The sequence below is a fragment of the Crocodylus porosus genome, unplaced genomic scaffold, assembly GCF_001723895.1.
Source record: "Crocodylus porosus isolate Cpor-Errol unplaced genomic scaffold, CroPor_comp1, whole genome shotgun sequence".
Taxonomy (NCBI): Eukaryota; Metazoa; Chordata; order Crocodylia; family Crocodylidae; genus Crocodylus; species Crocodylus porosus.
Window position 1 is genome coordinate 1,047,520 of NW_017728893.1, and position 11,382 is coordinate 1,058,901.

At 63.2% G+C, this 11,382-nt stretch overlaps 1 protein-coding gene across 1 annotated transcript; it reads right to left on the reverse strand.

Annotated features, from left to right (window-relative positions):
- Positions 1-1,610: 1,610 nt before the first annotated feature.
- KIRREL (kin of IRRE like (Drosophila)) lies at positions 1,611-9,336 on the reverse strand. The gene is made up of 14 exons (XM_019555305.1): positions 9,153-9,336; positions 8,887-9,036; positions 8,154-8,311; positions 7,689-7,839; positions 6,939-7,044; positions 6,360-6,508; positions 6,147-6,274; positions 5,927-6,053; positions 5,249-5,349; positions 4,816-5,014; positions 4,371-4,478; positions 4,115-4,254; positions 3,873-3,950; positions 1,611-3,620 (listed from the first exon to the last, which is right to left on the reverse strand). The coding sequence occupies exons 1-14, from the start codon at positions 9,334-9,336 to the stop codon at positions 3,159-3,161; spliced, it is 2,241 nt and encodes a 746-aa protein (XP_019410850.1). The 3' UTR covers positions 1,611-3,158.
- Positions 9,337-11,382: the final 2,046 nt, after the last annotated feature.

Below are 11,382 nucleotides of genomic sequence, written 5' to 3' on the forward strand. Positions count from 1 at the left end.
ATTCATCTGTCCACTTATCTACCTACCTACCTATCCATCTGTGTATCCATCCACCTAACCATCTATGTATCTATCTATCCAAGTGTCCGTCTGTCCCTCTGTCCACTTAGCTACCTATTCATCCATTTGTATGTGTATCTGTCCAGCCACCCATCTGTCCATCTATGCATGCATCCATCCACTTATCTGCTTACCTACCTATCCATCCGTTCATCCACCCACCCATCTATGTACCTATCCATCCACCTACCTTACCTACCTACCCACACACCTGTCCATCTGGTCATGTATCCAGCTTTGTATCCATCAGTCCATCTATCCATCCACCCACCCACCTATCCATCTGCATATTCATCCATCCATGTATCCACCTATTTATCCATCCATCCACCCACCTACTTACCTATCTATCTATCTGTGTGTCTATATATCCAGCTACGTACGCATCTGACCAGGTATCCATCTACCTACCTACCTACTTACCTATCTATCTATCTGTGTGTCTATATATCCAGCTACGTACGCATCTGACCAGGTATCCATCTACCTACCTACCTACTTACCTATCTATCCATCCGTCCGTCTATCCCTCCCTCCCTCCCTCTCTCTCTCTCTCTCTCTCATTCCACGCTCCAGCAAAAGCCATTAAGAATGACAAAGCACCTTTTTGTTTTTCAGATGGGTCCCGGGAGCTGCGAGCAAATTGCCTGGCTCATGCATAATAAACCAGGCGTGGAAACACGCCACGTAATAGGCTACATTTGTAGGGAAACAAAATCATTAAGCCAACCCATTCGCAGGGCTCCCCGGACGCCGCGGTGTGGAATGAGGCCCTGAGCCCCTGTGCACCCCTTGCTGGCACCCGCTCACCGCTAAAAGCTTCTGTGAAATGGGTCAGGGGAGCTGGTGAGGGAGGGGATGGTGGGGAAGGAGGCTGAGGTGTGACAGCGGAGATGGAGGCAGGGGGTATTGCTGCCAGGGATCCCAGTGGAGATCAGGGTCCCAGGGTGCCCCCAACTCCAGGACCCAGCATCCGCCCTCAGTCCCCCGGAGCTCGTTGTACGGCTCTCAGCATCCATCAGCAACCACGCACTGCTGCCATCCGGCCGCCTGCGGTAGAAAATGCGCCCGCGAGGAAATCAAAGTCGACGCGGCGGAGAGTGCTGGGGGCACGTGGGTGGCGGGGGGTGGTGCTGGAGAGCGTGGCTGGAATATTGCTCACAAAGTGGGGAGGCAGGGAAGGCAGGGGCCAAATCCTGCCCACCCCAAGCCACAAGACTTGGATGCCGAGAGGCAGGGAGACACCCCCAAATGCAAATCACTTGCTTGGCTCTGGAGAGTGGGGGTCCCCAGCTCTCTTGCACCACGACGCTCTTTTGAACCAGCTCCCCCAGGTCAGAGGCGCTTGAAGTCTATGGAGTGGTGATCCGACCCCTCTCACATGCCTGCATGCAACCCCAGCCCCTCGGCCCAGCTTCCTTGCACGCCCCCAATGCCCTTTGCATGCTTCTTGGCCAAACTCCCCTGCCAGGTCGAGGGCTGGCTGTTCCCTGCCGGACGCCCAGACATTTCGGGCAGATCTCCGGGCAAGAAGAACACCGGCCGCAAAGTTGCAAGAGTTTGCATCGGCAAGATATTTATATAAAATATATATTTATATACATTCATATAAAGAAACCTCCCCCCACCCTCGTCCCACACGGACAGCCCGTGCCCTCGGGTGAGACAGCATCACTTGGTGGGCATGGGTTATTATCCTCGCTGGTGAGGCCAGGCCCCTCCCTAGACCCACTCGGCATGGACAGGACCCTCAAGTCCAGCTCTTATAGCACAGCCCCGGGGGGATTCATGGCCTCCTGAAAGCCAGGAACGTTGAGTTTTTTTTGGCAAGGGGCACGGATTCAAGCTTTTCTTCCCACCCCCAAGGGCTCGGGAGACTCTTTGGAAATAGCGGGACTCCGGGTGCTGGGGCTGGAGGCCCGATGTCATGAGCTGGGCAAGGACATGGGGGCCTGAAGGTCCCTTCGGCTGTGGGGCAGGGAGGGTTGGGGGCGAGGGTGTGCATACAGGGCTGCGGGGGCTTCTCCCCCACAACAGCCTCCAAGCCGGACCTGGAGCGGGGAGGGGGACTTCTCCCCGCTGTGTCCCGGCTGGGGGGGCAGGGGCTTCCCCTTGGTCCTTTCTCGAGGAAAACAAAACAGAAAAATATATAAAATAGAGATATATGAGCCCCAAATCAACCCGGCGGACGGATCCAAAGTGCTCGGGGGTGGGGGGTCCTTGGTGTCTCCCTTTTCTTCTCAAGGGGCCAGTGTTGGGGGCGGGCAGGGATTTGGGCCCCTGGGATGCGGGGGTGGGGATGGCTCTGCTCAGCAATGGAAGCACTCTGTGTAGGGCCAGTGCCAGAGGGAAGGTCTGGCTATGGGTCAGGATCACAGTCCTGCTCCCCTCCAACACTGTTGCTGGTGGGGGGGGATCTGAGCTGCTTGGGGGCCTAGTCTGGCCCCCTACAGGTGGTTCCTGTGGCTGCCTGTGGGCTTGATCGTGATGGCATGGGGGGCACCCAGATGTGCCACTACAGGCCTCTGGCATGTTCACATGTTCAACACCCCCCTCCGCCCCCCCCGGTTGCTTCCAGCATCCCCAGGACTCACTGTGTGCACCCCTGGTGGCTCTGGGGCTGGGGCAGACTCCAGTGCCCCTCACCCCTGCCTCATTGTTAACCCCTCATTGGTGGGACTGTTAACCCCTCATTAGGTATTTGGGTCCCCCCAGCCCTTCTGCCTCTCCAGGCTCCGGCGCGTAGTAGGGAAATGGTTCCTCTCCCTCGTGGGTGCGTGTGTGTGGGCGGGGAGAATGTGTGTGCTGGGGGGGTCCTGATGGGAGAGGAGCCATGGTGCTTCATGCCAAAATCGGCACAGTCAGGACCCCCAAAGTATTTCCCTCCAAACCCCATTCTGCAGAGGCCGGACCGCGGCCGGGAGGAAGCCCCGGCGGGCGGAGGGATGGAAGCTCAAGTACGGGGCGTGTCCATGGGGCCGCCGGACGCCTGGGTTCCCTGGAGGCGGGCGGCGGTGGGGGGGGTCAGGAAGAAGCCCCTGAATATCAGGGGCCAGTGGCGAGGTTCCGCGGCCCCCCCGGAGCCGGGCGCCCCGTCCTCAGACGTGAGTCTGCATGCGCTGCTGGAAGCGCTGCCCATAGTCCGAGTGCTGGGAAGTGTAGGAGAAGCGGGTGGCGCTGGCGTACTTGCCCATGGCGTCGTAGGCGGCGCGGTCCAGGCTGGGCGGGGGCGGCTGGCTGTAGCCTAGGCGGTAGGTGGCATAGCCAGCGCTGGGCGGGAAGGCAGCGTGCCCACCGTAGTTCTCGTAGGACAGCTGGCTGGCCGTGTCACCGGTGGCGGGGCCAGGCGCAGGCCCCGGAGCGGGCTCGGCGCTGTACTCAGAGCCTGGCCCCCGTGCGTAGGTGTTCAGCTGGGCATAGCCGCTGGAGTGCGAGAGCCGTGAGGCCGGACGGGCGTCGTAGCGGGCGGGCCCTGGTGCACGGTAGTCAGCGTACAGCACCGAGCGCGAGGCCGGCCGGTCCTCGTGGGCGCGCACGTTGTAGTAGCCGTTGGTTGGGTCCTAGTGGGGGGAGAGTAGCAGAGGCTGCTGGGGGTGGGGGAAGGACCCAGGAGTCTGGGTGACCGGCTGGAGTCGAGGGCTGTGCCCAGCTGGGAGAAGGACCCGAGAGTCCGGGCCTCCATGCCAAGACCCACCCCCACCCGCACCCAGAGCCGGGTGAAGAACCCAGGAGTCCTGGCTTGCACCCCTCCAGCGTGCATGCATAGGCAGTCACTTGGGCACATGTGCCACGCGTGTACCCCCCTGGCTCACCTTAAGCTCGTACTCCTCCCGCGTGTCAATGGTGTCGCAGCGCAGGTCCTGCTTCAGGTCCACGTCATCCTTGAACGACTGCGCAGGGAGAGGTGGGGGGATGGGCTTCAGCTCCTCCAGCCTGGGCCCAATCCCTCCCTGCCCCCACGGGGGTCCCAGCAGGGGCCCCTCCATGAACCCAAGAGTGTGACACCGGGCACTGAGCCCCACACTCTCCCATGCACACAGTTGCAGCCCCTCACCGAGTAGATGGCCTTCATGACGCGGGTGGCGGTGGACACGCTGGCCGTGTCCTCCTCACGGTCCGGGTGCAGGGTTAGCGGCTCCCGATTCACCGTCTCCACCTTGATGTCCAGCTTGCGCAGCGTCACGTCCTTGCGGCCTGGCAGATGGATGCACGGACAGGCTCTACTGGCTGTGCCTGCCCCCCAATGGAGGGGGGTCCCCTCCAAGCCCCAGTGTCCAGACCCACCCAGTTCCCCCTGCCCCCCAACTCACTCCCTTTGCGGCGCCGGTAGAGGAAGCAGACGAGGGCGACGAGGAAGATGATGACGAGGATGCCGGCCCCAATGGTGGCTCCGGCAATGATTCCCACAGGCAGCACTTCTGTGGGGAGTGGGTAGATGGGGTGAGCTGAGGCAGGGCCCAGGGGTCTCGAGGGCAGGGGACCAAGAGCCAAAGGCTTCCTGGGCCCCCATGTCTTATTCAGAATGGAACCAGGGGTCCTGGATCCATCTCTCCCCTCCAAGCTCTCACCACTAGACCTCTCTCCCCTTTCAGAGCTGGGACAGGAGACCTGATGTCCACCCCCTGGCACCCAGCACACCTTCCCCCACCCCTCCTGGAGCTCGGGAGACAACCCAGGAGTCCTGGCTCCTAAAGCTGCCCCCAACCCTCTTCCCTGCTGTACCCATGTGCAAACCCTGGTGCCCGGGCCCCATACCCCGCTCCTCGAGGCGGATGATGGCGGTGCCAGGTCCGAAGCCGTTCCAGGCTGTGCAGTTGTAGCTGGTCTGGAAGTCAGCCTCCATCACGTTGTTGATGGTGAGGGTGGACAGGACCCCGGCGCCTGTGGCGCTGCGCTCCACCGTGTACCGCTCCAGCGTGCCCGTCTCCAGGATGTTCTCCTTCCACGCCCAGGCCTGGCGGGCGTGGCGAGACAGGCCCATCAGCACGGGGGGGGGGACCTGGGGCCTCTACACCCCCCAGCACCCCAATAGGACCCTGGTGTCCAGGGGGGATCCCACTGCCTCCCCTTCTTTGCATGACTTCCAGCTCCTGCCCCGGCTGTGGGTTGGGGTCCGCAGACAGGACCAATGGGGCAGGATGGATGGAGGGAGCCTGTGGGGCGGACAGACGGACTCGGGGTGACTCACGATGCGGTCGGGGGGTGGTGTGCTGCCGATGAAGCACTCCACCTTGCCGCGGTCGCCACGCACCGCGTACTGCACAGCCTCGCTGGAGATGATGGGGGGTCCTGTGGGGGGATGGAGCACAGCTCAGCGTGGGGGGCTTTGCGGTGGGGTCCAGGCTGCCGGGAGCCCTGGGCTCAGGGCCAGGGGCTCGTGACACGTGCACCCGCAGAGCGCCTGTGACATGGTCATCGAGGCGTGGGGCCGGATAAGGGGGCAATAAGGGGATACATTCAGGAGTCCTCAGCCACGGGGATGATAGGCCATGACCACTATTACGGTGGGTGCCCAGGCCAGGTTGTTGACACAGGGGTCCTGCCCCCTGGGTACCACGCCATGGGTCTGAGTAGTGGGCCCTAAGCCCTGAGTCATGGGCATTAGTATTAGGATACCATGCCTTGAGCCCTGGGTATCCTCACTCTTGATCCCTAGGATACTGTGCCTTGAGGACTGGGGTATCGTGCCTGGGTGTCAGGACTGGGGTACTGTACTCTGAGCATCAGTACTGGGGTACCATGCCCTGGGCATCAATACTGGGGCACTGTACCCTGAGTATCAGTACTGGGGTCCCATGCCCAGCCCCAGGCAGCACTGCCAGGGCCCCATGTCCCCCTGGCGGCCAAGGGGCCGGGACAGCCGTACCATTGACGTAGAGGGTGACCTCGCGCTCGCCCACGCCGATGCGGGGCACGATGGCCTTGCAGACGTACTGCCCTGCCTCGTCCTGCGTCACTGCCTTCAGGTACAGCTGGTTGCTGTTGCTCAGCACCTGGCATGGGCATAGGGCCAGCATCAGTCCCATGGCCCTGAGGGGGGTCCCGCAGGGGGCAGGGGCAGGAGCGGGGTGGGGCAAGGACCTCACCATGTTGGAGCCCTTCTTGGTCCAGGTGAGGGTAAGCGGGGGGTTGCCAGCCCACACACAGGTCAGCGTCACGTCCGAGCCCAGGTCAGTGGTTGTGGGCTTGGGCTCCACCACGATGCGGGGGGCAACTGCAAGTGGGCGGTCACTGTGAGCCTGATGGGGCTATGCCAGCTGCCCCTGCCACCTCCAACCCACCCCGGCCGTGCCACTCACAGTGCACGTCCACCAAGGTGCTGACGTTGGTGCTGCCCACGTTGTTGTGCACCTCACACGAGACAGGCTCTGTGAAGAAGGTGTAGTCCACCTGTGTCTCGTACCGGCTGTCCGTGGCATCCTCGATCAGCAGCCCACCCTTGGCCCACCTGGCAAGTGAGGAGGCAGCCCCATCAGGCCAGAAACAGACGTCGCATTTATCCAGGGATAACCTGCGCCTGGGTTTGTCCCCAGGCCAAAACAACCCGGGACTGGTGCCATTGCCCTGTCAGTCAGGGCTGACTGCGCTGGTGATTGAACGACGCAATCCTGGGATAACAGTGCAGACACACTTGGCATTATCCTGGGATAAGCTGCCATGACATCTTCTCCAGAAAGGCTTTTTTTTGCATTAAACCCGAGGCAACGGACACGGACACGGACATCTGTCCTGGGATATGCTGGTTTACCCCAGGATACATGCAACAGCTGTTTGCAGCCGGACAAGACTGGGGGAAGAAGCAAGGGGTTGTGGGGGGTGGGGTTTAACCTAGGGCTTGCCGGCTCTAGCCCCATCCCTGCCGGCCGCGAGCATCTCACCTGTAGCCCTTGATCTCAGGGTTGGCAGTGGCCATGCAAGTGAAGACAACCCGCTCCTCTTCCCGCACCGTCTGGGGTTGGATGGAGAGGGTGACGGTGGGTGGATCTGCCGGGGGGAGATGGACACAGCGGCACGGCTGTCACAGGCGCGGAGGGGTGGAAAGAGCCCCGTGCGGGCACCGAAGGCTGGCGTGGGGGCCCCAGACCCTCTTCCATTGCCTAGCAGAGGTGCTGGGCTGGGATCTCCCATCTGGGCACGAAGGCAGATGCCTGTGGAGACTCCCTTGGTCCTAAGACCTGGGTCCCTGGGTGATCCTACTCCCGGCCTGCCAAGCCAGCAGGCCGGTGGGCCGGAGGATGAGGCTACCTCTTGGCATCCTTGCTACCGAGCGGTGATTCTCTGTGGTGGCCACGGGGTGGCGGTGTTGGCCTGCAGAGGCCAGCCGTTCTCTGCCATGGGGTGGGGGGTCTCCTCTCCCCGCTGAGGGGTAGCCGGGCCCAGGCAGGGCAGGGGATGGCGGTGCCCCAGACCTGGCCTGGAAACCATCGCTCTCCATGCCAAGGGCGGGACACAGGCTGGAAAACCTGGGGACCCCGAGAACTGTCCCCCCTACATGAGCAACTGTCCATCCACACGATTTCTGGCTGGGTGCAGACAACACCCCTGTGTCCCCTCCCTGATCCCAGCTGGGGGAAGAGGTGCAGGGTGGCAGGGGTCAGGACGCTTTACAGGGGGCGGGCTGGACTCACGGTGAACGTCGAGCTGGATGGATGTTTCCTTGCCGGCCGGGATGGCCTCATTCACACTGCGGCAGGAGAAGACCCTCCCAATGTCCACGTCAGTGGGGTTGATGAGGAGCAGGCTGGTGGTGGTTTCTCTCTTGCCATCTGGTAGCACCTCCTGCAGCATGGGGTGGAAATAAAATCCGATCAGCCCCCACAACCCTGGGGTCTGCAGGATTTGCTGTCACCACTGCTCCACTCATGAGGATGTGAGAGGGAGGTGACCAAGGCCACCCGGCACATTGGTGGCAGAGGTAGGGGCATGAAACCTCTGCTGTGGCTCCAAGGCTGTGCTCCCACCCTGTCCCGAGGCGGGGAGAAGAACCCAGGGGCCTTGCTGCTATCTCTACACCCCACGCCTTGCCAGAGTTGTCCACGGGACCCAGGAGTCCTGCCTTGGTGCCTCATCCCCCCCTGCCCCTGGGCTCATACCGTGGTGGTGACAGCCCCCTCCTGCTGCTGCCCGTCTCGCAGCCAGATGATGGTGGCGGCCGGCTTGGCGCTGCGTGCCCGGCAGGTGAGGTTGTGGGGCGTCCCTGCCCGCAGCAGGATCTTGGGGGCTCCATCGATCACGGGGTCTTCAGGGGGGACTGGGAGGAGAGAGTGGGGAGCACGTGGGTGCCCTTGAACTCCCCACCTGAGGCCTCCACCAGACCCACCCCCGTGACGTATGTGCAGCCCCAAGCACGGCAGGAAGACGGGGCTGAGGGAAGCATATTGCCCAGAGCTTGGATCCCTCTCCCGGACAGCTGCTTTGGCCCCGGTGCTCCCCAGCCTCAGGCAGGATGATGCTCCAGCCTGCTGGGGTAGCAGGGGCTTCATCCCTCTACAGCATGACTGTCTTTGTCAGGACGTGGCTGGCACAAACCTAGCGAGGAGGGGGGATTTGGGGCAGGGGGCCGGAGTGCGGCTGGGGTGAGGCGTGGGCTTGGAGCTCTGTGCTGCTGCAGGGGACCCAGGACCAACACTGCCCCGCCACCCTGGGCCCTAAACCTCCTAGTCCCGGGCACCTTGTGGCCATTGAGGCCTGGGGGTGTTGCAGTGCGGGTGATGCCCGGATGCCCCACAGTGCAGCTGGCAACCCCGGCCCCCCAAAGGGATGGGGCTCATTGCACAAGGGGGCAGGGGGAGAGGGGAAGGAGGGCAAGGGAGCGTGGCCCCTTACTCAGCACTGTCAGCTTGGCCTGGCGGGAGCGCAGAGCCGCCTCGGTGGCCTGGCACTCGTACAGCGCGTCGTCGGAGAGCTCCGCGTCCGTGATCTCCAGGTTGTACTGGCCCGAGTCGGACGTGCCAATGATCCGGTACCGTGGCCACGCTGCAGCCGCAAGGGGGGAGAGGGCAGGAGGTCAGTCCCCGTCTCTCTCTCCACCAGGCTGGGCAGGGGTCGGACCTGCAGAGAGGGGCTGGGATCGGGGGGACACACCGAGCTACCTTTGAGGCCCTGCCCCATGCCCAGGGCCAGGCCGTCTTTGGTCCATTGCACGATGCCGGAGTAATTCAGCACGACGCAGGACAGGACGATGCGCTGCCCGGCCACCACCGTCTGGTCCTCAGGCTCCTCCGTGAACTGTGTCGGTGCCACTGCAGTGGGGAGACAAAGAGCAGGGCTCAGCATCGTGCCCACTCCCATTCCCCAAACTCAGCCAGCTCCTTCCCACCCCTGCCACCCCTAGGCGCCACGGGCCCAGCCATGGGCTCCCAGCCCCCTCCTGGGATCGATCACCGCTACCAAAGCAGCCGCAGCAGCAGTCACATGCCCCCCGCTCACAGCCAGCCCCGTGGCGGCTGCAGTATTGATGGGCGCGTGGGGGCGGCGGGGGCTGTGTGCATACCCGGCAGGGGGGGCGAGTGCAGCAGGAAGCTGTCTGCACGCATGCAGCAGCATATCCTGGCAGGGGATGAGTGTGTGCGGGTGCACACGCACGTGTGAGATGCATGCACAGCAGGAGCAGTGGGTGCGCGGGGTGCATGCATGTTCACTGCTTGTAGGTGCACGCCGTGGAGGGCCCCTTTGCCACCCGGCGAGCTGGGGCAGGGCCTGGCCTCATTGGCTGCTCCTCCGCCGTTATGAATTACTATGGTTTTTGCATATTATTCCTGCGCCTGGGAGCTCCTCTCCTGGGTACGGGCCCCTGTATGAACAGAGCCCTCCAGGAGCCGGGACGCCTGCGTCCGGAGTGGGGTCTTGTGGGTTCATGAGGTTGGGAGCCAGGATGCCTGGGCCCGGGATGGGAGTGGGGTCTTGCGGGTTCGTGTGGGGGAGGTTGGGAGCCAGGATGCCTGGGTCCTATTTCCAGCTGTGGGAAGGGAGCGGACAGGACGGGACAGGAGGGGACGCAGCGGTTCGAGCCGGGGCCGGGGCCAGGACTCCTGGCTTCTATTCCTGGCTGGGAGCAGAGGGCAGCTGTGGTCAGACGAACCCAAGCGTCCAGCTCCTCTTTCTGCTTTGGGGTGGAGAGGCTGGAGCTCCCAGCCCTTTGCTGGGGGGGGGGGGGGACAGGTCAGGGCAGCTCTTTCTTTGGGTTTAGGGAGAGGTGCGGATCCAGCCGACACCAGGGCTGGCGGGGATATGGGTGCAGGCAGGAGCTGGGGCAAGTCCCCCACAGCCCCTCGCCTGCAGACGGGTTCCCCAAGCCCCCAGCCAGGGACATCCGCTGTGCGGGGGGTGCAGCGAACCTGGCTGCCCCACACCAGCCGGGCACCTGCAGTGCTGCTCCGGCTCCGGACCCCCGACTGCATGGGGTGGGGGAAAGAGGGCTGGGGGGAGGCAGGTGGGGTGGAGAGGGAGGAAGGGGAGCAGGAGGGAAAGGCAAGGGAGAGGGAGATCAAAAGGAGCTGCCAGGAGAGTGTGGGGGAAGATCAGAGCGGAGACAGGTGGGAGGAGGAGAGCAGGAGACAGCGGCAGATCAGAGCCCCCAGCGCGGGGGAGATGGAGGCACCCCCCCACCCGGTGCCGCGCTGCAGCCCCGCCTGGCCAGGCCGGTGCGGGACTCCCTGCCCGCGGCTCCAAACGGGGGATCCTCTATTGCACCCAGAAGACACCCCCCAAAAACACACCTCTGCCCCACCCAGGTGCTGCCAGGTAGCTGTAATGGCATAGTGTCCGGGTCCAACCCTGGGAGATGCGGAGAGGGGGTTTCTCTCGTGGCCTGGGATGGGAGACAGGTGATGGTATCGCCGTAAGGACCTGGCACCTGGCTGTGCTCCCCAAACCCATCCAGGATGCAGAAACCCAGGGGCAGAAGCACCCCCAGTGCCCTTTCCGTGGCTCTCTAGCAAGGGCAACCTGCAGCCACCTGGGGAGGCTGTGGTTTAGAGGGGTGCTGGTGAATTCCCCAACCCCAGGCTGATCTGCATATGCAAATGAGATGCAGATGAGATCCCACTTCTCCCCACTGCCCTTCCCTGGAGCTTGCAATCACCCCGACCCTCCCAGCTGCAACCCGGGCACTGCCCAACACCTAACCCAGGGGCCCCCAAGGAGTGAAAGCTAAGGGGCGAGGGGCTTCCCCTCTGCTAGGGGGTCTGGGAAGCTGGGGAGATGGCTGCGCAGGGGTCAGAGCGGCGCGCGGGAGCCGGCGGTGTCTGCACGGCCGAGCAAGCTGAGAGTCTTTCCTTATCGTGGGGCCTTGACATTATGCTAAGGAGACAGGCGGCTTCC

What these genes read in the sequence shown, in the direction of transcription:
- KIRREL (XM_019555305.1), bottom strand. Translation starts at nt 9,336, where the DNA reads ATGCTGAGCCCTGCTCTTTGTCTCCCCACTGCAGTGGCACCGACACAG. An exon ending in GGTCACCCTCTACGTCAATG is followed by an intron (nt 5,350 to 5,926) that starts GTACGGCTGTCC and finishes ATCCCCCCACAG; the next exon opens with GACCCCCCATCATCTCCAGC. An exon ending in CACCACCCCCCGACCGCATC is followed by an intron (nt 5,015 to 5,248) that starts GTGAGTCACCCC and finishes CACGCCCGCCAG; the next exon opens with GCCTGGGCGTGGAAGGAGAA.